At 48.1% G+C, this 26,699-nt stretch overlaps 1 protein-coding gene and 1 long non-coding RNA gene across 2 annotated transcripts; both read left to right on the top strand.

Moving 5' to 3' along the window:
• Nucleotides 1-4,985: 4,985 nt before the first annotated feature.
• On the top strand, nt 4,986-17,129 carry LOC140702552 (uncharacterized). Its single transcript, XM_072982703.2, has 8 exons — nt 4,986-5,121; nt 6,439-6,706; nt 7,498-7,634; nt 13,227-13,337; nt 13,610-13,759; nt 15,567-15,686; nt 16,141-16,266; nt 17,035-17,129. The coding sequence occupies exons 2-8, from the start codon at nt 6,685-6,687 to the stop codon at nt 17,053-17,055; spliced, it is 687 nt and encodes a 228-aa protein (XP_072838804.2). The 5' UTR covers nt 4,986-5,121; nt 6,439-6,684; the 3' UTR covers nt 17,056-17,129.
• Nucleotides 17,130-18,456: 1,327 nt separating this feature from the next.
• On the top strand, nt 18,457-26,513 carry LOC144589630 (uncharacterized). Its single transcript, XR_013545869.1, has 5 exons — nt 18,457-18,480; nt 20,100-20,219; nt 20,586-20,659; nt 21,011-21,142; nt 26,411-26,513. It is a non-coding gene; the product is annotated as an uncharacterized LOC144589630 (long non-coding RNA).
• The last annotated feature ends 186 nt before the right edge of the window (nt 26,514-26,699 follow it).

Raw genomic sequence — 26,699 nt, 5'->3', positions numbered from 1 at the left:
TAAATGTTTATATACACAGTTGCATGGACGTGGTGTTACCGACTGAGTGGAAGCCGTGAGCCGGAAAGAAAGGACACACCCCATCCAGCACTCACCAACCTTTGGCTCTAAGAGCAGCCTCTCTTATCCAGGGGATGACCTGTTGACTCCCCCACCACCACCCTCATGAGAGGGCTGCTTGCTTCTTCGGCATGAAAGGGGGCAGGCCAGTCCCATCCCTCCCCACAGCAGTTGGCAGAGAAAAGGTTCTCTCCTCCTCACCCCCACATCAGATCTCTCTGTTCTCACAAGCTGTCCCTATTAGTTTAAGAGGCGTTTTGTCCATAATGGGCAATGAAGGGGCATTGGACCTGCAAAAGACCAGTTCCTCCCATGCTGATGGGCTAGTTCATCTTTCTGAATCTTAAGCGTTGTCAGAGGATTTCCACAGAGTCTGGCAAGACCAGCACCTCCAAATTTTCCACCATACACCACTGTATATCTTTCCCTGTAGAAGGGGGAAACTCTGCACATGTTCAGAGGCCTCCGACCTCCTCGGGCCACACCTCCCTCCAGTTTCCTTCCTTCCCTCCTTCCCTCGCTCTTCCACTTCCACCTTCCTTTCTCTTCCCTCTACAGCCAGGATGGCCAGGTGGACCTTGAGGATCTTGGTGTTGCCAAGGGCAGGAGTCTGCCAGGCGACTTGCGAGTAGATCCAGAGCTCAGGGTCCCCACTATCATATGAAGGACTGGACAGTGGCTTCACCTTGAATTGGGCCATTGAGAGCCATTGTTTATAACACCCTCCACGGTGAGGGACCAGGGTTACCTGTCAGAGCATCTCTCCCCGAGGTCATCTTCCCTGGCCACCAGATCCTCCCAGGCCCTCTTCTTCCGAAGGAGGCCAGAAAACCCTCAAGAAAGACTCCGCTCCTGGTGGAGGTCTCCCTTCCCACCCCTCCCACCCGTTTGAAGAGGCAGCTGGAAACGCTTGTCTTCCCCCCCCCCCCAGAAGTTCTCAGAGGGAGCAGCGTTGGGGCAGCAAGAGGTCTGAAGGTTGGTTTATTCTCCTGTTGTGTTCGGGGCTCACGTTGTGCTACTTGGCTGGTTTCGGAGCGAGAGTGACGTCCACGAAGGGGATCATCCATTCTTCCATCCACCGAGGCTCCTCCAGCGTTCCTCGGGGCCAAGACAGTGGTGGTCTGCCTTTGGGGACCTTCCTTCTTGGGGTCCCGCGACCGGACTGTGCGCTTCATGGAGAGAGACCTCTGCCTGTGCTCCGGGGCACCCGGTCTTGACCTCGGGGAAGGACGTGGGAGCAGGAAGCACTCCGGTCCTCGGCCTCCCTGCTGGTGGTGGGGCTTGGCTTTCGCTTCTCTCCGAGGCTGGAGGGCTGGGCGTCCGAGGCAATCGGGACCAAGAGGTGGAAAAAAATCACATCTCCAACGGGTTGATTTGGTCCGCGTAAGAGGAGGGAAGATCTTTAGTCCTTTGGTACCAAGGCTCCTGTTGCCCCGGCAGGTTTTCTTCTGGATGCACTTTTTCTTTTCTAGCCCTGAAGGCTTGCTCGGGGTCATCATCCTCACACACTAGACGTCCTTTTCACTTTTCACAGCCATGGTGTTAGTATCTGTTTACCTAAGGATTGTTCCCTTCTTAACTGCTGGCAAGATCACGTTAGCGAGAGTCAGCCTAATTCAAGTTATAGTCCCTTGTCCGCATTGGGTGACCTATTTAGGTGGGAGGTGAGGAGGGGGAGATAGGCTCCTCAGCCCCCACTATTATATTTTTTTTGCCCAGGGCTCACCAGCACCTTGAATCAACCCTGGACACCTCCAGGTCTATCCTGCCACTTAAACAAGGAGGGTGTTGTCCTAACCCTACCCCCCCCCCCGGTGGCCCCCAGTTGTTCCTGGCTGGCCATTCTTCTCCCTCCTAAGCTTTTTTCTCCACTAAGGTTGCCTTGAATGATCAGCTGTAACAAGCTCTCATTTTTGTTTCTCACCCCCCCCTCACCCTGTCCTTTCTCAGCTGGTGCCCTTCCACGGGGGGGGGGGGAGCAGGAGGGATTTCTAGGGGCCAAACCCTCTCCCTTCTGGAGCGGCGGGAGCCCAGCCGAGGGCTAAGCCCAGATCCGCCTCGGGCCTTTTGTGAGGCCCAGTGAGGCTTCGCCCCTCTTGAGTGAAAGCTTCCTGAGCTTTGCTCAGGGCCCACTCCTGGGAGAAGAACCATTTTGGATTGGGGGGGGCAAGGATCGGCGAGAGAGAGAATTCATTCTCTTTCCACTAAAAACAAGATGAATAGGAGCAGAGCAGGAGGTGCCGTCCTTTCTGCAGCGAAACCTGGAGAACGGGATGAGGCTGGTGTCCCGACACTCGGAAGAGAGGGCCCCACACTTTAAGAGCAGCTTCTCTTATTCAAGGGAGTAACCTGTTGCCCTCCGCCCCCTGCATGGCTGCCTACTTCATGGGCATGAAAGGGGGAGGGAACATGCGGGGAGGGGCAGGAAGGGACTGCTTGGCCTTCTCTTCTCCCCCACCAGCAATTGGCAGAGAAGAGGCCCTCTCCGTTCTCTCCCCCTCTGTCCTTCATCAGAAGCTGTCCCTGCTGTAACACGAAAGGAGTTCAGAGCCTTTTTTTTTCTCAGAACGGGCCGTGAAGAGCCATTGGCTTTACAAAAGACCCGTGCCTCCTATGCCGAGAAGGGCTGGTCCAGTTCTCTGCCTCTTGGGGGAGGGGGTGTCACTCCCTCCCTCCAGTCTCCTTCCCTCCATGTGGCTTTCCCTTTCTTTCCCTCTGAGGGAGAGGGGGCCTCGGTGGCCATGGATCATGACCTTTAGAGGCCCTAGGCACTGAAATGTTCATAGTGTCCCCTGAGAATATTATGGCTCGAAAAAGCCCATGGCACACACGTTATAAACACGTAAACATGGTCATTTAGTTGTCTAGCACGAGGCCAAAAAGATCCATGTATTGTATGCAAAATCATACGTACAGCCCAATGATCAGCTTCCGGTAACAGAAATGAGCTCAACCAAGAGCATAAAACCCCTTGGGGGGCATGTTTAACAATGGCGGTTAATGGGGGACAGAGGCCATGTGTCTGAAAGACCAGCAGCTCTTTTTTATCTTTGTCCTCCACTCAGCCTCCCAAAACACAGAAGACAGACACCAAGCAAGGATGATGGTGATGTTGCTCGAATGTGTCCCTCCAAGGAAGGGTTTTCTCTGTTGCCAAGTCTTTAGACTTTCTATTTTTTCCTGGTTTGTCCTCCATTACTTTAGAAGAGAGGTGGTTGTCTTGGGGGGGGGACTGAGTGACGGAGGGAGAGGAGGGGTAGGGGTAGATGGAGGTGGGTTTTTAAAAGCAGGGTCCACCATTTGCACCAATGTCCATGCACGGTAAATCCGGCAATGGAAAAAAACCTCGGCGGTGCCCCCCCTTCCCTCCTGGGTGTCCTGAGTTATGGGCCTCCATGTTTACAAAACCTTCGAATGTAAAGATGTTTGGATGTAGAAGAAACAAGCCGGATGTTGCCTGGAATTATGGCAACCATGAAACGAAGTAGATTTAGACCTAGGAGATGAAAGGCTCATCAGGGCAGGTCTGGCTTCCTGCTGGGACCGACCCTTTCCTGGGAGAATTGCAGAGAAGCGCAGGCTTCTCACCTTGGCCCGGGAGGTCTAGAAATGGGCTCCCCGTGTGGGGCCCAGCGGATCGAGTGACGGATTAGGAGGCCTGGGTTCGAATCCTTGCTCAGCCATGGAAAATCATGGGGTGGGTGGAGGAGGGGGAAATAATTGGTAAAATCATTCCTTAAATGTCTCATCTTGGACCGTCGATTAGGGTCGCTTCTAAATAGGGCCCCCTTCATGGATTGCTGCCTTGTTGTGGCGAAGAATCGATGCTTTTGAATTGTGGTGCTGGAGGAGACTCTTGAGAGTCCCCTGGACTGCAAGGAGAACAAACCTATCCGTTCTGAAGGAAATCAACCCTGAGTGCTTACTTGAAGGACAGATCCTGAATTTGAGGCGCCAATACTTTGGCCATCTCATGAGAAGAGAAGACTCCCTGGAAAAGCCCCTGATGTTGGGAAGGCGTGAGGGCAAGAGGAGAAGGGGACGAGAGAGGACGCGATGGATGGGCAGTGTCATCGAAGTGACCAACATGAATTTGACCCAACTCCGGGAGGCAGTGGAAGACAGGAGGGCCTGGCATGCTCTGGTCCATGGGGTCACGAAGAGTCGGACACGACTAAATGACTAAACGGCAACAACTAAATAGGGCAGCTCCGAACCGCTTCTAAATAGGGAAGTTCCGAAGCACCCCCAAACACGCACAGGACTCCTGTCCGGGCATCCTCTCTGGCATCTGGGGAGGGGGACGTTGGGGAGGAGCCCCTAAGGACACTTCCTGTGGCCTGTCCCTCGCTGGGCAAGGGGGGCTGCTTGCGCACGCTCTGCTCTCTGCCCATGCCTAGGGATCCAGGACCTCCCTCTGTCCTGCCTCCCTCCCTCCCTCCTCCTGATCCTCCAAACAAACAAATACACACACATACCATCCACATTGATTTCAAGGTATTAACAATGACATATAAAGCCCTAAACAGTTTAGGACTTCAATATCTGGTGGAACGCCTCCTCCCACCTAGATCTACCCGTATCACTCGCTCTAGCCAGGAGGGGCAGCTGAGGGGCTTAATGCTGAGGGAGGCCTGGAGAGAAAGAACAAGAAATTGGGCCTTCTCGGCAGTGGCATTTTCTCGCCTCTGGAACAATCCTACCCCTATCCCCCCCCCCCCCGGAGATCTTCCTGGCTCCCTCCCTGGGTCTCTTCAAGAGCAAGCTCAAGACCTGGCTCTTTAGGCAGACCATCCCTTCTGTCATTATTTAATTTATACCTGCCATCTTGAATCATATGTTGTTATCTTAGAGTATTATTGTTTTATGAAATTGTTTTATGAACTTATTCTTAGCCACCCAGAGTAGACTTTAGTCTAGATTGGGAAGGATTAACAAAGAAACAAACATCTATTTATGCCTTCCAGGTTGTTTACATGCGTCTCCAAGACTATCTGGACCTGGGTGAGAGTCCACCTCCCCTGTCCAGCCACACTTTCGTTTTCGCAACCGCCTTATGAGGTAAGCTGCCCTGAAGTCACTGAGAGGGCTTTGGCAAATTGGGCTGCCCCCCACAAAGACTGATGCCTGACAAGCTGAGTGTGTTTGTGTGTGTGTGGTGTGTGTGTGTGTGTGTGTGTGTGTGTGTGTGTATGTGTGTGTGTGTGTGTGTGTGTGTGTGTGTGTGAGAGAGAGAGAGAGAGAGAGAGAGAGAGAGAGGTCTCTTCCTGAAGAGTGCCCTGAACTAATGGGACAAAGAAGGCACCATACAAACTGATCCCCTTGCTCTGAGCAAGAGATTTCACACAGACACCCCCCCCCTCAATTTCTAGGTTCTAGGAATGAACCAGTGGCCTCAACTCACTGGAAGGCATCTTCTAGGAACTAGCGTAAATGCCGGGATACAACTACAGTACATTCACTGTTTTTCTGAGTTACCTTTTAGCCTGAGTCAGGAAACATGCACACCTTGAAAAATAAATTCTGCTCACCCACTCCTTTTAGTTAAGCTTGGATTTATTAAAGAACTAACTGACCCCTTTCTCCTTTTATAAATTCCCCTCGCCCCAGAGAGGGCTTTCATCGTCTGCACGATATGCAAGCTCTGAGAAGAAGAACAACAAAGCTTCCCAGAGAACAGATAATGACTTCTTGTAAAGGAGGCTTTGCTTCTTTCTTGGGGGAACCTATACAAAGAACAAGAGACACCCCCCTTCCCGCCAGAGAGCGGCAAGGGCCTCCTGGGCCCCATTTGTACGGAAGGAGCAAGGATGGAAGGGTGTTCACCAGGAATGCTCATTCTTTAGGAGGAGGCCTGATTCATTCAGAGATCAATAGGGAATCCATCTTTTCCATAAACACGTTGAGGGGAGGACTTTTCCAGCGGTCAGGGATTCATCCTGTCTCGCCTTCCTGTGGAGTCCCGTCCGTTCACCTGGAAGGCGGGAAAGCTGCCCCGGAGAGTGAAGGCGACGGAAAGAGGAGGAAGCCTTTTCCTGGGCCAGCCTTGCCCACCCTGGTGCCCTCCAGAGGCTTTGGACCGCCCTGGCCACCCCTAGCCTTGGCTGTGGGGCCTCCATTTTGGGAGGGGGATGATGGGAATCATGCTCCAAAGCATCGGGAGGGTGCCAGTGAAGGAACCCTCTTCCAGCCGAGAAGAAGAACAGCCTGAGGAGGCCAATGCGAAAGGGACACAATCCCTTCCACACGGAAGACAAATCCTGTACAATCTCTGTCCCCTGTCCAGCTCCCGGATGTGGGTGGTTTTGGGGCGGCCTCTCGGCCTCGGCCTGCAAGGAGTGAAATAACTTGTAACCAATAAACCTGTTTTTATTTCAGAGTTAAGTCGTGAATGGACTTCAGTCTTTCCTAGGAGATATAATTGGTAAAAAGATCAACAGGTGGCACTTTATTACCATGAAAGGAGCCCCCAGGCCAGCAGCCTCCCTAGTCAGTTTGAGTCATCATCTCCTGTCACAATGGGAAAACCAGCCTTCCCCTCCTCACACACCTTTTGCCTCATCACTTTACTGTTTCCAGTAAAGAGAGCCCATTGCGAAAATTTGTCTGCCTTTTCAGGCAATCATGGATGTGAAATTAAAGAAAGGTAAGTTGAGGGAAGGAGGGAGTGGCGTGGAAACCATTCCTTCTTCACACTTTTGGTCTTCTTCCTTGAGTGTGTGGAAGTAGAAAGGTGAATGGTGCAATCTTGGTGCTGTTTGGTAGACTGTTAATTCAATCTGTCTTACATTTGCAAGAAAAGCAGGGCTCCAAAATGGTAAAAGTGGTTACCCAAAGGAGTACAGGTAGAAGAAGAGGTGAGTGATGGTCTTAGAACCACAGAGCTGGAAGGGACCCTCTGGATCCTCGAGTCCAGCCCCTGTCCAGGAGGCACATAGCAGGGAATCAAACTCCCAGTGTCCGGCTCCGCAGACAGATGTCCAAATGCAGATGCAGACCAGCTGGAACAGGTGCCAAGACGAGCAACAAGGAGGATCGGGGGACTGGCAACCAAACTCTATGAAGAAAGACAGAAAGATCTGGTGGCATGTTAGCCTTGGGAAAAGAAGGTGGAGGGGAAATAGAATCACACTCTTCAAAGACTGGAAAGGGTGCCCGACAGACGAGGGGCAGGATCTCTTCTCAGTTATTCCAGAGTGCCTAAGAATGGGCTCAAGGAAGAGGAAACCAGAGTTCAGCTGAATATCTGGAAAGAACTTACTGACTGTTAGAGCAGGATGCAAATGGCTCCAAATATACCTTGGAAAGTTAGACAGCCATCTCTTAGATATACGTACAGTAGTTGGATTTGGAGGCTTCCTCTCTAGTGCTTATTGTGGCCAGGGAGCGTATTGTTAAACAAGTAACCACCAATAACGTTTCCCCCCCTTCTTTCAGAAGTTAACCATCAGATCAGCATCCAGCTGAAATGCTGGAAAGATGCTGATCAGGCTGTCCAACATCTGATGCTCATTGCTGGAGAGGGGAAGACTAACTGGCTGGCCAGTCTCCTGATGGAAGAGATGTTGGCAGAGGTAGGAAGCCATCATGCAAAATTAACAGAGATTTGTTTGAAAGGATTTCTTCTGAGTTATTCGAGGTGCACAGGAGTGCACTTCTGAGAGGACCTGACCAGTCCTGTCATTGTTCCATAAGCCCTGTCTGATAGGAGGGGGCAGTCTGAACCAAATGTTATTAACTTTTGAGTCCAGAACCATATGGGGCAAAGCAATTGTCGATCATATGGGCTTGCGCTGTGCCAGATTTGGAGAAGGTTGCACAAATGCTTTAACATACCTGATTTAGAAGACCATTCTTTCCACACTCCCACACCCTGTTCACATTTAAGCTACTCTTTTTGGTAGGGTCATAGAAACATAGATATTTTTCAATTGTTGACCATTGCTTAGAGATACTATTAGAGAAGAATGCAAAATGACTATTCCTATCAGCAAAATTAATTTTTAAAAGCCCAGAAGATCTATTGAAGATAGACAAAGTGCATAAAGATCTAGTGGAGATAAATCAGATGCGCAAATTGTTTCAGAGGGTACAAAAGATGGCAGAATGTTTAGAGAGACAGAAACAAAAAGTAAAAAAAGAGAAATAAGAGAGGGAATTACTTAGAAAGATGAAAAAGGGAAAAATAGGAAGGGAGCCCTTAATGTTGAAAAGCATGTACTGATATATTTATCTTCGGGAATTGTAAAGGAGCATATCCTTTATATCAAAAAGGAGAATTAAATTGAAATAAGGGAGCTCTAACCAGGGTAATATGGTGGGTTTTCTTTTTAGGTAAATTTAACTAGACATAAGGTTGGAGCAGTGGGTTTTCTTGATCCGTTCAGCGATGTTTTCACATAGCGAGGGTTAATCTGGAACGGATTAACCTCGCTATGCGAGGTACCACTGTACTTTTATCAAGAATGTTATTAGAAGATCTTGAGAATATTGTACACTATGAAAGTAATATTATAATAGTAGCCAATATTATATTCTAAAATATGTACATTAATGGTTTGAATGTCTGAAAGATGTCTGGAATTTGGGGGGGGCAAGTGGGAAGACACTAAGATGTAACAAACAAATAATTGTAAGCAAATCATGCAACACGATGTTTGACAAGCACAAATCAAATGTAGATAGAATGAAAAATTAATAAAATGTATTTTAAAAAAAGACTATTCCAGTATTCTGAAAAAACGGAAGCCTAAGTGGATGATGGTAGAAGTACTTAAAATGGTTACAGAGGAGGTGAGAAGGAAAAATAAAAGGTGATAGAAGGTGAAGGGGAGATTTTTCACACTGAGTGGCTGCAGGCGCTCCCTGAAGTCCTCTGTAGCCATGGCCCAAACATCTTGCCAGTCCTTTGGGAAAAGAAGGCGTCTCCCCGAGGTGAACGAGGGTTCCCTCTGGGCCAAAGGGAGCAGGACTTCAGCTTTACCCCAGGCGTAAAGGGTCTTGGAAGAAAGATTGGGGGGGGGGAAAGAAGGGGAGGACAATAAGGAGTCACAGAGGGAGAAGGAGGATTCGGCCTTTTTTGGCCCTTCTCCCTGGGCATCCTTGGTGGAAGGAGAACAGCAGCAAAGAGCTTTGCTTTTAGGCATTTTGGCCTTTAGAAAGTCAGGCTCAGCTTGCAAAAGTCCTAGAGAAGTTTTTTGAAAAGCCAGCTCAACACCGCATTTGACAGCACGCGACGGTGGAGAGGTGGCTTGGTAGGGGCCACGGGGAAGGGGATAATATTCAGCCACCCTTCTGGAATATGGTAAGGAGAGGGTGGGGAGAAAGGACATCATCCTCTCCGTTATTTTCTCTTCGTCTGATCTACCTCACAGGGTTGTTGTGCAGGGGGAATGGCAGGGAACGGTTAGGCAGGCCATTGGTAGCTCCCTGGAGGAAAGGTGAATAGGAATGGAAATCCCAGACCAGGGCAGCAAAGCGGCAGCCGCCATCTTTGCAAAGAGCAGCCGGGATTCCCTTAAGGCAGTCCGTATCGGGGGAGGCCATCGCAGCAAGCGGGTCTGGAGGGTGACTGAGGAGGCTTCCGTGGATGGTGGTGGAAGCGGCAGTGGTAGTGGCAGCAGGGGGCATGGGAAGTGGGCAGGTGGGCAGGGTGTTTGGGAATAAGCTTTTTTTTTAGACAGCCTCTCGCCATCCTGCTTCCCCCATGAACCAACAAATAAATCTGGGTTTCATCAGTTCATGGGAAGGAGATTTGTGCTTTGTGCTTCGTCAACTTTGACGGATCACGAAGCGGGATGACTCGTCAAACTGGCGATTCGTCCCCATATCTAGTGGTGATTCTTCCAATAACGGGGTGGAAATAATGTCATGTAGTTGTTGTGGGTTTTTCGGGCTCTTTGGCCGTGTTCTGAAGGTTGTTCTTCCTAATGTTTCACCAGTCTCTGTGGACGGCATCTTCAGAGGACAAGAGTAGCACTCTATGCTCTGGTGCAGTTTGTTTGGGAGTTGAGTATTTATAGCAGTTGGATCAGCTTTTGTCCTTTTCAGGAGATGGGTGATTACGGTGATCAGTGTGTTTTTGTTGTGGGTGTATTGTTGTGATAAGAAGGAGAGATTATCTGTCACTGTGATTGATGGGTGTTGTTAGCTGGTCTTTTGTGTGTAGTGATCACCGGTCCTTGTGGCTGGGTAGAGTTGACCTTTTGCACGCTGTATTTTTCAGTGCAGGGAGCCAAGTTTTGTTGAGTTTCAAACTTTCTTCTTTTTTGTTGAAGTTCTGCTGGTGTTTGTGGATTTCAGTGGCTTCCCTATGCAGTCTAACGTAATGATTGCTGGTGTTGTCCAGTTTTTCAGTATTTTGAAATAGAATTTCACGTCCATCAGTGTCTCTCATGTTCTTTGATTCTGGTGTGAATGCTGCATTTTGTGGTTCCAATATATAACTCACCACATCTGCAAGGTATCCAATATACTTCTGCAGTGGTGAGGGGGTCTCTTTTGTCCTTTGCTGACCTTAACATTTGTTGTATTTTTGTTGTGGGTCTGAATACTGTTTGTAGGTTGTATTTTTTTCAAAAGTTTCCCCATGCGGTCCATGACCCCTTTGATGTATGGCAGAAATACTTCATTTGTGGGTGGATGTTTTTCCTCTTCAGTTTGGTGTTGCTTTCTTGGTTTGATGGCTCTTTTGATTTCATTCTTGGAATAGCCATTCGCCTGTAGGGCCCAATTCAGATGGTTAAGTTCAGTGCTTAGAAAGTGAGCTTCACAGTTCCGATTTGCACGGTCTACCAGAGATTTGATTTTGCCTTTTTTTTGTCGTGGGTGGTGGTTAGAGTTTTTGTGTAGGTGTGGGTGGGTTTTCTGTAGACCTTGTGTCCCAATAGGAGATCTGTTTTGGGTATGACCATGACATCTAAGAAAGGAGCTGGCCCTTTATTTCTTTTTCCATGGTGAATTGTATATTTGGGTGGATGCTGTTAAGATGGTTCAGAAATTCTTCCAGTTTTTCTTCACCATATTTCCATGTATCTGAACCAGACTGTGGGTGTGAACCGGGCTGAGGGGGCTCCCCATTGCCACTACACCTGTCTGTTCATAGAACTCGTTATCCCACTGAAAGTAGCTGGTTGTTAGGCAGTGTTGGAAAAGGGCCTTGATGTCTCCTGGAAAGATCTGCTGGAGGAGTGTCAGAGTGTCCTTTATTGGTACCTTGGTGAACAGGGATACTACGTCAAAGCTGATCAGTCTGTCCCCGGGCTTGGGTGCTGATCTTGCTTATGAAATGTCCTGAGCCTTTGATGTAGGATGGGATTTGTCCAATGTGGGTCTGTAGGAGGGTGGCTAGGTGTTTGGCTAATTCATATGTCGGGGAGCTGATGGCATTTACAATGGGCCTGAGTGGGATGGAGTCCTTGTGGATTTTGGGCAGTCCGTATAGTCTTGGTGGGAGAGCTTCTGTCTTGCAGATTCATTGAAGGACGTTGGGGTGCAGGGAGGAACTCCTGATCAGCATATTTGTTTGTTTCATGATTTTGTTGGTTGGGTCCCGTTTCAGTTTTCTGTAGGTGGTGGGGTCTAGACGTTCCCCGATTTTGTCCTTGTATTCTTCTGTTTCCAAGATTACTGTGGCATTGCCTTTGTCTGCTGGCAGGATGATGATGTCTGGGTCTGAGTTCAGGGACCTGATGGCATTTCTCTCCTTTCTTGTTATGTCGCTTTTGGAGAGTTTTGCTTTTCATAGGATCCTTGCCACATCACCTCTTATTTCTTCTGCTTTTTGTTCTGGAACATAATATAATGCTGATTCCACATTGGCAATGAGGTCTTCCACAGGAATTTTGCTGGGTGTGACTGCAAAATTTCCTCCTTTGGCTAAGACTGAGGTTTCTTCCGGGGAGAGTTGGCATTCCAATAGGTTGATGATGATGCGCAAGATGTCTAGTGTAGGTTTCTGTTGGCTTGTTTGGCATTTGTTGAATTTCTGTTTTTGTCTGGCTGTGTGGTTCGCCATTTCTTTTTCCATCTTTTTGTAAGAGAGGGTATTGATCTTGTCCCAATCTTGACTTCTCTCTCTCTCTCTCTCTTTTTTTTTTTTTTTTGGCTGATAGTGATGTGTAGGAATAGTAGTTCTTGGTCTGTGGAGTCCATTTTTTGTGCTTTGTGCTCTGGTGCAGTTTGTTTGGAAGTTGAGTTGTAGTGATCAGTGTGATTTTGTTGTGGGTGTATTGTTGTGATGAGGAGGTGAGATTATCTGTCACTGTGATTGATGGCTGTCTTAGCTGGTCTTTTGTGTGTAGTGATCACCGGTCCTTGTGGCTGGGTAGAGTTTGTTGACCTTGTTGCACACTGTATTTTTCAGTGCTGGGAGCCAAGCTTTGTTGAGTTTTAAACTGAATACAAGTTCAGGTGGTTTTCATTTCTCACGGCATTATTTGAGTACATCATGACAGCCTGCATCCCTCTAGTCCCAAGCTGCAATGAGACACTCGGTCCAGCCGCAGCACCCACTGTCCCTCCCTTTCCTGCCCATTGAGAAGAGGCTAGTCTAAGGAACACCTGAAGAGGTTAGCCTTAGGAATGTCAGAAGACGTTCGCATCAAGGGCGTTCGGAGGAATGGGGGAAACCAGGTCTGCCCAAGTCTTCTACACCTGGGAAGCCTCCAGATAGATTGGGCTCGGAGTGTGGGAGAAAAGATGGCTTTAGAGGACAGCGCTGAGGATCTTTCAGCGAACTCTCTGGGAGGTTCCTCTGAAAAGAGGTTTCTCAAGCTCTAGGGCATACTACGCTTCCCATCCTCCTTCAATCATCCTCCTCAAGACGGTGCTGGTTTGGAACGGTGTGCATGAGTGTGTGTGCAGTGCAGCCCATCTTGGAGTCGGCCGGGTGGGGGAAGAGGCACCAAACTCTCAGTTTCTGGGGGTCTCTTCCCTCTCAGCCACAGCTAGGTTGCACCTTTTAACGGGGGCACCTCCTCACTGTGCTTGCACCACCGCCTGGTTCGACGGCTTCCCAAGCATCCTCTTCCTGGGCTGGCTCTTTGTGTCCCTGTCTCCACGGGGGGGGGGGCAACCTTTTCAGAGAGTGGGGGCTCTTTTCTGGAGCTAGTCCTGGTTTTCTGACCTGGCTATTTCTGTTTTTCTTGTGTATCTTTGTATGGCAGGGCCAAGACTCTGTCGGAGTCCTGACTGAAAAAGAAGAGGAGGTCCCTTTCCAAGGACCGTCCATTAAGGTGCTTGAGCATCTGAACACTTCAGCCCCAGGAATGTATAAAGTGAGTGGCTTGCCTGGGCTGGAGCTGAAAAGTGCAGGTCGAGTTTCATGGGACCTGCCCCCCACCCAATCTTCCCACTGAGGGTGTGATTACACAGGGAAACAGCTGGCATTTTAACGTGGGCGTGGAGGGATCTGTGGCAATCTATTTCACAGCAGTCACAGGAGACTCAGTGCCGCGAACTCCAGCCTGGCCCTGTTCCGTGCTGCAGAGCGGCTACGTGTTGGGACTGGGCTATGCTTCTATGAATGTCACCTCTCACCTCTTTGCAGGTTCTGTGGCCGAAGCTGTTGTCCTTTGTGGTGGCAGAGGAATACACTCCTGCTCTGACGCCCCTCTGCAGATGCCTGAAGGAGTTGGCCACCCTTCGTCTGGAAGGATCCATGCTGTTCCTTGGGTCTTGCAGAGGAGGAGGTTGGTTGGTTGGTTGGTTGGTTACCAAAGGCTGTCCCCTGTGCTTGAACTGTGCATGGCTGGGTATGATTTGTGCCCACCCCTCTTCCCAAAGAGGAATGGATTCCACTGGAGAGTTCATATATTGTTGAACAGGCACACGATGGGGATAGGATAGCTTTTAAGGGACCAGTTTTAGTCACAGCCCACAAAAACCCAACCCAACCCAACCTCACATGGGCCAGAGATCCATTTCCAATGTGATCAGATGCAAGGCAAGACGTCTGGGCTTTAAGGAGACTCCCCATTCGTGAGGCTTGAGGGGATGGGAATCCTGTTTTTCAGTGAAAGGGTTGGCTAACTGGAGTTAGGGGCCCTCTGGGAAAGGGCAGGGCCACATCTGGCCCACCCAAGATCTCAATGATCTTCTGTGGCTTTCAGAATGAGTCCAGTCAGTTGCTGGAAATGATCCTGGTAAGGAGATTTGGGGAGTACATGACAAACAATAGGAAACTTTTCCATGATTCTAGGACTGCCATAACAAAAGTGTCCCCCCCCCCCTCCAAGTCCTCAACAGCTCCTTGTGCGGCTTCTGGTGAGCAATGCTTATAAAAAGCATTTTTATTTCATTTATTTATTTATTTTTGTTCTGAGGGAGGCGGGAGGTACATATGTTCAAGGTACTTTTAGTTTCAAGACATCCCTTTTCCTAGAGCGTGTTGTGGCTTCTCAGTACAGTAATTTCAAATGTATTGCAGAGAACAAATATCCCAAGTATCTAGGCTGGATCGCTCAGGGAGGGAGGGAGCTGCCGAGTTTGATTCCCTCTTGGACTGCTCAGGAGGAGATCCAACCTGTGCGGACTTGGGCGAGGAGCACAGTCCCAGGGCACCCCCACCACCACCAATGGAGGAAATTGTCAACCTCTCCTTCCTACCTAGGAAACCCGGGAACAGGTTGGCATAAGTCAGAACTGGCTGAACACACACCGTTGTTGTTATAATTAGAAGTATTTCCAATGGATCTTTGCAGAGATTAGAAAGTAACTTTTAAAAAATAAATTCAGCCCAGTTACTCCTTGTAATATGAAAAAGCAAGTTGGGACTATTGCCGATTGCCCCACCGCCAGCCCCTGCTTTGAAGGGGTAACCTGTTGCCTTGTTCATTTCAGCAACACAGAGCTTGGAAATAACATAGTAATGAATAACGTAGGTACAAGTTAGTAGTTAGTGATGGGCTACGAGGAAATGTAGGAGCAAAGCAACTCCATTATGGATGGGAAAGTTACTTAAGCTGCAGTGTCAGCTTGCTCTAGGAAAACACAGCCATAGGCAAAACTCCGCCCTTGACAAGGTTAGGGCCCGCCAGCCCAATCCTTCTGCAAAAAACATTAAAACACAATATCGTAATGAGCCACTAGAGGGAACTAGACAGAACAGGTCCCTGTCTGGTTCTGGTCTATCCGTAAGGAAACCATGAACTTGCTTTTCTGGAGTAGTGCTGGGTTGGAGAATGTCCTCTAGTTACACCGATCGGTTCCCTGAAAAGGTTAGTTCCCCAGTTTCTCTAACCCAACCTTTGGATGAAGCAGCCGCTCCTCAGCACAGGACGTCCCACAAGCCTAAGCCCATTGAATCAGTGGAGATTCCATTCGGTGGATTCAGGGGCACTTCTCCAGTTTGATTTCCCCCAGGAAGCAGCAGCAGGAGGTCGACCCCAGTTGTCCAGCCTCTGCTTGAAGACCTGCAGGGAAGGACAGCCCACCCAATGGTCAAGAGATGTCTCTTGATTTTCCTCTGAAACCTACCCTCTTGTCCACCCCTCCTTCTCTTCCAGAGCTTCCTCTATAAAGCGCTGGGAGTGGCGCTGGCCTGTTGCGAGGACTGGGCGTTCGTTCAGCGCAGGCTGGAGGAGCTGGTGGAAAAAACTGATTTCCTGGAAGCAGCACAGATAGAGGTGAGCCTCCAGCGAGCGGGTCAGGCTGGTCTTCTTCATTCTGCCCTCCCCTTGATTCTCTTCCCTTCTGGCGGCGGCTCCTTCTTCTTCTTAATTGAGGCCCAAGGTTTCCACTAAGAAGGCTCCTCAGAGGGACTTTTAAATTTAAAACCTCCACAGCACCAGTAACAGGATTAAGAACACCCTGCTGGAGGGGGGCGCTTCTGCCCTAGAGCCAAGGACCCGATGGTGTACAAGGGGCGATCTTTTCTCTCCCTTCCCTCTCAGATTCAGGAGTCCCTGAAGGGACCATCCAGTTTCTTCAAACGCTCACAGATCGTCTCAGAAACCGGGTGGTGGTCAATCCGGAGAGACTTTCCCTCTGGAGCACCAAGGGTTTCTTCAGTTGAGTCCTTTCTCTCCTCAGCCTTTCCAATCTCTCTCTCTCTCTCCCCCCTTGTCTCCCCCATGACAGAAAGTGGCCAAGATCCTTTCCTTCTCTGCTGCGGGGCATTTGGGCCTCACCCTGGCCACATTAGAGGACTGTGTTGCTGGGATGGAGCTGAAAATGAGGCTACCTGCCCTCCTTGCCCACCAGAAGGTAGGCCAAACCTGACGGGGGCAATCAGGTAGAGGACTACTCAAAAGTAAGCCACCCAGGATTCGGCAAGATAGAAAACTGGAGCCTGAGTCTCCTCGTATGTGACACATAACTGCTCCCATTCAGCAGGCGAAGCTGAATCACTGGGTCTAGCTAGAAGAGGTCGGCCGAACCCATGGGATGTGCATAAGAGTTACCACTTCCCACTCAGCAGGGCCTTTGGTGGCCAGAATCCTGTTGGGTAGCTCCACCTGGACCTGGGGGTGACCTCCTCACCCTCAGGGGCCAATCACGGTGAATGGACAGCCAATGGCCAGCCGTGAGAGGCCACGTCAGAGTGCAGAAGGGAACCAAGTGGCAGACACCTCGAAACTGCCCAGACCTTTGTGTCTGAGAGGACTCGGGGCTGTCAGTTTGGGCACAGAAGCTGCTTGCCCAGAGAGCTGCTGAACAGGATTCCCACTGGGAAGCATCCACAGAGGAGACGGGGGGGGCTGGACTCTGTTTTCCAGATACTGAAAAATGGACTTAAGCACATGATCCTGAAGTATTTTTCAAGGGGAAAAGGTGTCCTTAAGCCTCCAGCCACCCACAGGTAACAATGGGACATAAGTAATACTTGGAAAGCGAATTAGTGCTGCTACCGTGGCGATAAAACAAGGGACAGAAGAGGTCACCAGACAGACAGACAGGCAGACCAACCAAACGAGGATAAGGGAGGAGCAACAGCCACCTGGCCCCATATAACCCCTTCTGTTGCCCACCTAGTATGACCAGAACAGCCGGTGAGGCCAGCTCCACCAAGTCCTGGTTTTCATCTACGGCCAGATTGCCCCCAGGCCCCGAAAGAGCTCCTGTCACTGAAAAGAGCCCTCGGCCATTACAGGTCCAGCTGCCAAGTAAGAATGGGAAGCCGGCCGGGGGATGGATTCTCCCGGCCAGAGAGAGCCCTTGGGTGACTCCGGCGAAAAGGAGCCAGGAGGGAGCTGGTCGCGATGGGGAGTGGTGGGAAGGGAAGGGTGGGATTTCACCTCCCTTCAGACACAAGCAAAGTCACCTGCCCTAAAAGTCAGGTGCAGAGTTGCACCTTTTATCGCTCAGGGTGCATTAGCTTCTAGTCTTTTCTTACCTCACTGAGAACTGAACTAGAGGATACGATTTGGAAGAGGTGCTCCTCAAGTGGTAAAAGAGGTCTGGTTGCCATTGTATCTGATTTTCATCACTTTCATATCCTGCATCTTGTATGCTTTGTTTCATAAGGGGTTCCCTTCAGTGTTAATCTCTGATTGCCTGGGCATCTGGCTCTGAGGAAATCCCTTTGTGGGGGCAGAAAGAAAAACATACAGAGAGAGAAACAGGCAGAATACAGTGGTGCCCCGCATAGCGAGGTTAATCCATTCCGGATTAACCATCGCTATGGGGAAACATTGCTATACGGTGCAAAAAAGCCCATTTGGAACGCATTAAACGAAGCCCACTTCTTTTAATGCGTTCCAAATGGGCCCAAAACTCACTGTTATGCGATGTTCCTCCATAGCGCAGGTATTTTCGCGCCCTTGGTAAGCGAGGGCAGGGCACGAAAACGCTGCACGCGGCCATTTGGGGTCTTCCGGCGGCCATTTTGGAACCGCCGATCAGCTGATTTTTAAAAAAAGCTATGCGAAGATTGGTAAGCGAAACGCTTACCGATCGTCGCAAAGCGAGTTTTTGCCTACCTAGGCATCGGTATGCGATCGCATTAGCGATCCCAAAAAACGGATCGCTATGCGAATTTGTCGTTAAATGGTGCGCTCGTTATGTGAGGCACCACTGTATATGTATCACTCTTAATGTTTGTATTAACCCTTAAATCTCACTTCCATCATTCATAGCAAGCAGGGGGTGATATATGCCACTTGCCATTTCGCTTTTGGGTTTTTCCCATTTAGAACAATAAAAAAATAATCCAAACATTTGAGGGGGAAAAATTTTCTGATTGTTCTGCACCATTTGCTTAGCAAAACTTTTTTTTCTTGGCCCAAGACTTGAGTTTTTAGCATTTTTTTAAAAAAAAAATAAGGTCAGCTGCCTTTTTAGGTTTGTGGTAGGAGAGAAATGTTGCATAAACGAAACCAAACCTCCGTCTCATGTCGTTTGTTGGTTTGCAATGTCTACCTTACAGCCAACCTTCTCCATTTCATATTTCAGCTCCTGGGTGTCACCACTGAGAACAAGGTAAGCTATTAAGAGGATCTGAATGTGATCAGCCTGTCCGAATCGTTTCCCTTCAGGGGGAAGCAGGAGACTGGGAGCAAACAGAGGCTCCCTGCTAAAGTAGGTTCCCCAACCCCTGGTCTGCGGCCCTAACCCTAACCCATGCCAGTCTGTGGCCTGAGACGGACCGGGCTGCAGAGACAGACCTCCCACCCCCACCCCTGCATGCACTCCCCTCCCGCAAGGCCTGTTTGCGCCTGCGCGCATGTGCCTGTGCCCATGTGAGCACTCACCCACCTCTTCATGGACGCACATGAGCACCTCCTGAGCGCTGTGCTGGCCCTTTCCGCATGCGCACATGCCTGCACATGCCCATACAAGTGTTGTGACACCCTTTTCCGCATGTGCATAAGCGTGTCACCCCCATACAAACACTGCCAGCTCCTTTTTGAGCATGCACAGGAGTGCGCGCACACCAGTGCGAGAGCACGCACACTCATTTGCACATGCGCACAAGCGCAGGGGGGGGTGACCTGACTTCCCCAGCAGGTCCGCGGGGCTAAAAAAGGTTGGGGACCCCTGCTGTAAAAGATGTTCCTTTCCATCCCCGTGGCATTGGGGTTTGCTCACGGTTGTTTCTACAGCTGGTCCTTTTACAGACTTCTGGAAGGACGGGGGGCCAGGCTCTTCAACTGGGAGCCTTCTCTCCCAACAGCCTTTCCGGGTTTTAAAATTTCTGAGAGAGACCCATCCTCTCCCAAGGCAAAACGGGTGGAAAAGCAGGAGAAAGCCTTCTCGGTGGCCGCTCCCAAGTTCTCGATCTCCCGGCAGACGGGAGTGAAATCAATACAATCTAGGCAGGCCAGTCACCTGTTGGCCAAGCAGGAGGAAATGGATGCCCCCTGGACATTCACTGCCTTACCTGGGACGATCAAGGCCTGACACCCCCCCACCCTTTTTCACTCCCAATAGCCCTGTTGGGGGGTTTAGGCTGAGAGGGGCCCAAAGGGACCGGTCCATTTGTAAGTGCCCCCCAGTCCCAACCTGTCAGGTTTGGGATAAACCTGAGTAAATTGTTAAATGCAGTTTGGCAACAAGATCTAAGTATTGTAAGGATCAGAGCTGTAAAGTAAAGCTAAGCATGAGTTAATGCAGCTGAGCTGATTGTATCAGCAGGATGAACAATCACAAGATTGGCTAATCACTGGGATATAGCCAGGAGACCAAGCAGACACCATTGTGGGTGTTGTTGTTGGTCGTGGAGTGCTGTTGTTAAGCTGGAGAATCCTGTGGAAGCCGTATCTACGAGCTTGGGAGAAGAGGAACTCTGGTGAACCGGACTGACTGCAAGGTATATTGACCTTGACTATTTACTGGACTCTGACACTGATTTATGCATTCTGTACTCTGTGGAACTGCCGTGTATGACAATTGGAACTGGACAAGGACTACGCTGTGTATATACCTGTACATATCCTGTATATAATACATATATTCTACTATCAAGATTGTTTGCTGCCTGTATCTTAATTACACTTTGGGAAGCTCTGCTGGTTATCACCTCCTGGGGTAATCCTTGAAATACCGCCACTCTGTCACAACCTGTCCTTCTAACCATGTGGGTTCTTTGGGCAAAACAGGGCACCCCCGTGGAAGTGACATTCTGCAACAGCGTGATGGACATTTGCAATGCTGTTCATGAAGCCCAGGACGCCGACTTCCAGCTGGACTGCAAAACAGAGTTACTGGAGACTTTGTTGGTAAGCCAGGAGGGGGCCCTGAAGTCTCCGGTGGGCTTCCCACAAAGCACAAAGGGGGTGTGGGGGTCTCTCTTCAGACCCGGGGTCTTCCCAGTGATACGAAGGAGGCTGATTGAACCTCTCAGTGGAATCCCTTCTTGGAGGGCTTTCACGATGAGGTCCACACCCAGATCTTGGGGGTGTAGTGGGAGCAAAGCTTCTTTTGGTGAGCATGCTACCCCTCAGGGAAACAGGTTCAACCCCCTTCTTGGCCATCGGAAGGAGAACTTGAGCTGTAGACCCTGGGGTGTGAATGGACCCACGGTCTCCACTCCTCGCTGCTTTGCCCCCTTTTCATTCCATGCATCCCCCCTTTTGTGTCTTCAGGGCTTTCTTGGAAGGGAGCGCTTATTCAAAACATCCCTTTGCCCAACAGTCATCACAGCCTTAGTCTCCATCAGGTAAGCGATCTAGAGCTAAGAAGCCAGCTGGGCCAGGGAGGCGTGTCTCAGGCAGCAATGAGTGAGGGGCGGCGGCATCTCTGCAATGTGAAATGGAGGATCCTCCTTGCCAATCCCTGTGGTCATGAGATGGGTGGGGAATTTTTCCCTCCAGAGACACAGTCCTTCAAAGCTGCTGTGCTGGACTGTCCAATGATGATACAGAAACAGGCCATCTGGTTTCTTTTCATGAGGCTGTAACATGTAGATCAAAAGTAGAAGCAGCCAAACTGAGATTTGGGCTGCTGTTCTCTTTCGGGGGGACATTTGTGAACCTCTGTCTGAATTCTCAACCCACCTTTCTTCCGGTAGCCAACTCAAGCCGTGCCTGCCAGCTGAAGACCTCCGGCGTCTGCTGGATCTCATCACCGGTTGCCTGTTCCCCCTCCCCTGGAGCGCCTGAAAAAGAGGACCAGGACGGAGCAGGAGGCTTCCGATATAGAGGTGGGTGAGGAACGCTTTCTTCCGGGTCCTCCCTTTAAAAATCTGCTTGTAGGTTTCCCCGAAACATCCTCTTGGGCATCCTAAAATATACCTTTTTTGTTTTGGATCCCAAAGGGCTGCTTTAACTACCTGGTTTCATTGCAGACGGACAACTATGGATGCACCAGAGATGCATTCTTGAAATGGGTGGTTGTTCCGTGTAATTGATAGTCAAACAACCCCCACTGTTTCCTTCTCAGTGAATGATTGCTGAACAGAAACAGGCTCCTTTGCCACTTGAAGAGCTACAGACCCTCACTTGCACAATAACCGAATGCCCTTTCCTTCTAAAGGCAGTTCCACTTTTAACAGTGGGAGGTGAATGCCTTGTCTGTTTCCGCTCTTCGCTGGGCCGTGCTTTGCCCATCCTCTGACACAGGAGGAGCATCAGGGGAATGGGGTCTGCTGTCTGACCTCATGGTTTGGGTTGTGCTGTCAGATCAAGCACACCAGGTCCATGGAAGCCGTGGGGAATCTCATCCAGGTCCTCGTGAAGGAAAATCCAACCTCAGAGAGGAATGAGGAAATGATCCAGGTAAACACCGTGCATGCCCTCAAGAGGAAGTCCCCTTCATTGACATTGACATTCAGTCTGCTGGTAAAGTTGTCAATAGGACGGGCTAGCTATTAACTGAAGTCAATCTGTAATTAGCAAACGATGACTGAAATCATCTGATGATCACCGCAGCAGGTTCTCTCACCTCCCGTAATTCATGGCTCCGCTTGACTTGTTTCGCGATTGGTCTTTGAAAGCTAAAGGTCTCACATTCCCTGGCAATTAGGGGAGGATCATAGAACCCTGGTGGTGGTGGTGGTGGTGGTGATGATGATGATGATAATAACCACTTATGACTTAACCAACTCCTCTTCATCACATTGTGCAACCCACCCACCCCCAGGCAGGACTAGTTCCTTCCTCTTCATTCTTGTATTTCAAATCTTCCCATTTCTCTCCAGTAACACACTGTTTCTTTTCCCCCAGTGTATACTCCTTCCTTTTCTGCAACACATGTACCAAAACCAAATTCCATATTTGTTTAAAATCATTACCTTTTTGCCATTCCTCTTCTAATCTTAATTTCACATTAATTTATCATTATTTGCCATAATCCACTTACTATGGAGAAGTGGTACAGATAAAGTGTATACTGTAATTACATTTCCAACTTTTTCGCAAATATTAACCTTCCCACCATCACCATTATAGGAATTAATTGGATTTCTTCTCTCTTCCATTGACGATTTTTAACCAGATTCAACAAAGCCATCCTTGGGGTGAACCTCCACACCAATTGTTCCTCTTCTTTCCTCAAAAATCATTGGTCATTCTGTCTTCCTTATTTCCCACATGTATATACATCCCCTTAAGTCCACCCCCTAAGTCTTCACCCTTGTCACACATTGTAGAAATTAAAACAAGAAAAAAAATCCCCCGATAATCTTAAAGGGAAGTTCAAAAGGTTTCAAGGAATTATGAAGATAAAGGAATGGACAAAACGAATGCAAGGTAGGGGATGTATAAGAGATTGGGAGAGGGGATGCTGTGGTTAAATATACTTCAGTTAGAAAAATGGATGAAAGATTGGAAAACGAAACAAGGAGAGGGTAGGAAAATGACCCAATTTGAGATTATAGAAAAAGAGGAAGAAAGAGAGATGGGGAAAAATAGAAAGGGAAAAATAAGCATAATATAGAAGATGTTAATACAGGCAGAATATTAACCAGTGTGTTAAAAGAGATGTGGCAAGAAGATTTGAGTGAGGAAAATAAAATGGAAGATTGGAGTAAAATGCAGAAATGAAAGAATAATGAAAAGTATGTCTGTAAGGGTGAAGGGAAATAGTTACAAGTTAGTTTGGAGATGGTATAGAAGACCAATAAATCTGAATTTAATAAAAGAGCTATCTTCACCGTGAGGGAGATGCAAAAACAAACCAGCAAAGAAACCGGGCCCACTTCTTCCAGCCTTTCTCACAGGGCTCAGTTTCCAGTCCCCTGATCATCCTCGTGGCCCTCTTCTCAACATCTCTGTCACAAATCCAGTTCAGGTGATTGGCTAACACTTATAACTTCTTCAGGAACCTCACTATTTCCATAAAGATTTTCTATCTTTTCTGTCTGTGAATGTGTGGTGATCACATAAGTCTTAATATAATTAATCAAATCTAAACCAATTAAATAAGGCATATGGATCTCGTGTGAAACAGCCACTATAAATTTACCAGCCCACCCTTGATAATTTATATGTACTACAGCTACTGGTAGCTTAATCACTTCTGTCCCAATTCCTTTAACTGAATTTTTCTCATTTGGAACGATGTCTTCCTGGGGAAAAATATCTGTATGACATATAGTTATCTGAGAACAAGAGTCTCTCAATGCCAGATATTTGATATTATTAATATAAATATTTTCTCCAGATGACTTCATCAATTCCCTGTTAGTTTTAATGTAATAGCAGTGGACTATCTCTGCTAGAGGAGCAGTTGCTCCTGCTCCTATGAGTCAGTTAAGCTGCCATCTTGGCTTACTTTAGAATCCTCATTCTGCTTTTGTATATAATACATCTTTTTAGGTACAACTCCCCCTGTTTTCTGTTGTCCCATTTTTTTGTTTTTAATAAATTCACAATTTGAAATATAATGATCTGCTTTCCCAACACCAAAATAAGTTTTTTTTTAATTTCTTTGTTCATTATATGGGGTTCTGTCTCCCTTTTCTTCAAAGCTTTTATCTATCTGTTGGTACTGCTCTGAGGGGCTCTCTCTAAAATGGCTTCCAACTGCCAGTTCATCTTTGATGTACTCTCTGGGTTCTGCTTTCTATCTTCCCCTCCAATTTTTTTCTCAGAATACTTTGAGTTTATTACTTCTTTTATATTTTTAGCTGTTTTTGATATATTTCCCCCATGATTTGAATCATTATTAGTATTTTTATTCTGGGCTGATAATTTCATTCGCTTCTTTTCTAGCTGCAAATTCCTCTCTTTTATTCTCAAATCCAGTTCCTTTATCTTGGCTCCAAACTCAGCCCTAATCTGTAAAATCTTTTCCTCAAACCAAGCTTTGATTTCTGGGTCTGAAATTTCCTCTTCCTGAGGTAAAATCTGACTCTCAGCAAGTTCCATAACTGCCTTCTTCCCTCTCTTGGAAGGCACACTTAACAGTTTATATTTATTATTAAATTGGTAGGCTGCTTTCTCACCAATTCCAATATACAAGCCTCTGTTTAAAATGACCTCTTTTTTCCTGTACAGTATTAGAAATTTTAACTACATAGCTTTCTTTTGGCAGCTTGTATCTTTAGGCTTCAGCCTTGCTGTTCCTTATGTCTGTTACTTTATATCTCTTGGTCTACAGATACCCAGATTTTCCAAGCAATATTTTTTTTTGTAAGCCTAATTTATTTTCACCTCAGCTGTTCCTTTTAGACCTTGGCTTCCACTTTTAGATCCCCTCAGTGCTCTCCCTTTCTCAGAGCTTTGGGATCAAAAGCTAGCCCTCTTGGTCCTCACACTCTCAGCTTGAGGTAAACTTTTAACTATAGAAATCTCCTCAGAGTTCTTTTCCTGCCTTTGTCTTTCCACACTTTTAGGAGTCCCTATCAAGCTATTCACCTTAAGCCTTAGGGTTTCCTACTCCTTCAGTTGGACTATTGACAACCAGGTCTCTTAGACTCAGAGATTTTCTCTCTCTCAATCTCTCTCTCTCTTTTTTTTTTTAAGGCTTTCTGGATTTCTTTTTCATTCGTGGCCAGCCTAATAAATTTCACTTTATTATGGCTCACTGAATTTTATTTGAATCCCACACCCTAATAAATCACTCTTTATTTTGGCTCACTGGATTTCTTTCGAATCCCAACCGCTGCTCACCATTTTATGTCATGAACCCAGTTCCCCTGTTTGTTCCTCCACACAACCCAGGTTCACTTTTGGGTGTGACAGTTATTTTCCAACCTTTTCCGCTGCCACCAGAGGAGATATTCCTCACTATATCAAATAGGACTCTTCAATCATTGTGATTCAATTAAACAATATTTATTAAAGTGTTCATAAGTAAATCATATACAGTGGGGTCTTGACTTGAGAACTTAATCCGTATTGGAAGGCGGTTCTCAAGTCAAAAAGTCTGTAAGTCAAGTCTCCATTGACCTACAGTGCATTGAAAACCGATTAATCCCGTAACAGGCCGTTTTTGTTCCATTTTGGTTTTTTTCTGGTCTGTAAGTCAAATCTCAGTCTGCAAGTCAAACCTAAATTTTGCGGCCAGAGAAGTCTGTAACTCAAAAAGTCTGTAAGTCAAGCCGTCTGTAAGTCAAGGGTCCACTGTAAAGTAAATCATGGATGGTCTCAATTTATTCATTCAATAAATTGTGCTTTGGTAACATTTATATTTGTTTATTTATAATCATTTCAGTCAAGATATTTATTCATTTCTTATCATGTTCTCTCTCTCTCTCTCTCTTTTTCTCTAACATCAGGCTAGTCTTAACTGCCTAAATTTCTTCTCTCTAACTGACATCTCTAACACAGACTCTCACTAACTTCAGACACAGACTCTAACTCATTTCTCTAATTCTCAAATCCTTTCTCTAACTGCCAACTCAGACTCTAACTGCTCTTTAACTGTCATCCATTCTCTTATATATCCCTAGTTCCATTGTGATGGATTTTCTGTACAGCCATTGGCTCCTGAATCAGGGTTCCATTGTGATGGACAGGAGTGGTTCCTGACCTGTCTGTCACAGTCTCCCAGTTAGCCTGCGCCTCACAGACCGCTATCTCAGATGCGAAAGCTTTCCTGAACAGGGAAGGAAATCAGCCTCTTAGGGCTACCGAGCTGGAAGGAACCCTTAGGGAGCACCAAGTCCAGCCCCTCTCAAGGAGGCATGCCATGGGGAATCGAGCCCCCAACATCTGGCTCCCCAGCGAGATACCTAAGCCCCTGAACGATCCAGGAGTTCTCCAAGGGTGGACGGTCTGGATCCTGCAGATCAGGGGCTTCCCTCCCCGTGGGCTTTCTCCACCTCCTTCCACCCGGAATGCCGTGAGGAGGCAGGGGGTGGGAGGGCCGTCTCTGGTGGCCAGCTGTGCTTGGCAGCAGGATGTGGATGGACCACCTGGCTTCCATTCATTGGTGCGATATCACGGATAGTTTTGTAAAATTCAAAAAGTTTCCTCATCAGAGATGCTTCTTTGACTCGAGCTTTGTGTTCTTGCTTCGCCTCCAGCTGATGGAGCCCTGGCTGACACGATCAGAGTGGATCCGAGCGAGGGTCCTGCAGGCCAGGTGCCAGGTGCTGGCTGCCTTCCAGGCCACGGCGAGTCTTCCGGTGAGTTTCCCTCCTCTTCCTCCTCCTCCTCCTCCAGAGGACCATGTGGCCCCAATCCCCCTATTAAGACAGGCTCCCTGGAAGCCTCTCATCTGTTTCTTTTAAGTTTGGCTCAGTGAATATAGACCAGCCTTTTCCCAGCCTGGTGGCCTCTTTAGAATAATTATTTCACCTATTAATGACTTAT

This window comes from Pogona vitticeps, chromosome 1 (genome assembly GCF_051106095.1).
Source record: "Pogona vitticeps strain Pit_001003342236 chromosome 1, PviZW2.1, whole genome shotgun sequence".
In the NCBI taxonomy this organism is placed as follows: domain Eukaryota; kingdom Metazoa; phylum Chordata; class Lepidosauria; order Squamata; family Agamidae; genus Pogona; species Pogona vitticeps.
This window is presented reverse-complemented; position numbering and strand designations above follow the sequence as displayed.

Bases quoted from the DNA above. Each gene is read 5' to 3' on its own strand.
- LOC140702552 (XM_072982703.2), top strand. From the start codon at position 6,685: ATGGATGTGAAATTAAAGAAAG. The intron at 6,707-7,497 runs GTAAGTTGAGGG...CCCTTCTTTCAG, and splicing joins GGATGTGAAATTAAAGAAAG to AAGTTAACCATCAGATCAGC. The intron at 13,760-15,566 runs GTTGGTTGGTTG...CTTCTCTTCCAG, and splicing joins GCAGAGGAGGAGGTTGGTTG to AGCTTCCTCTATAAAGCGCT.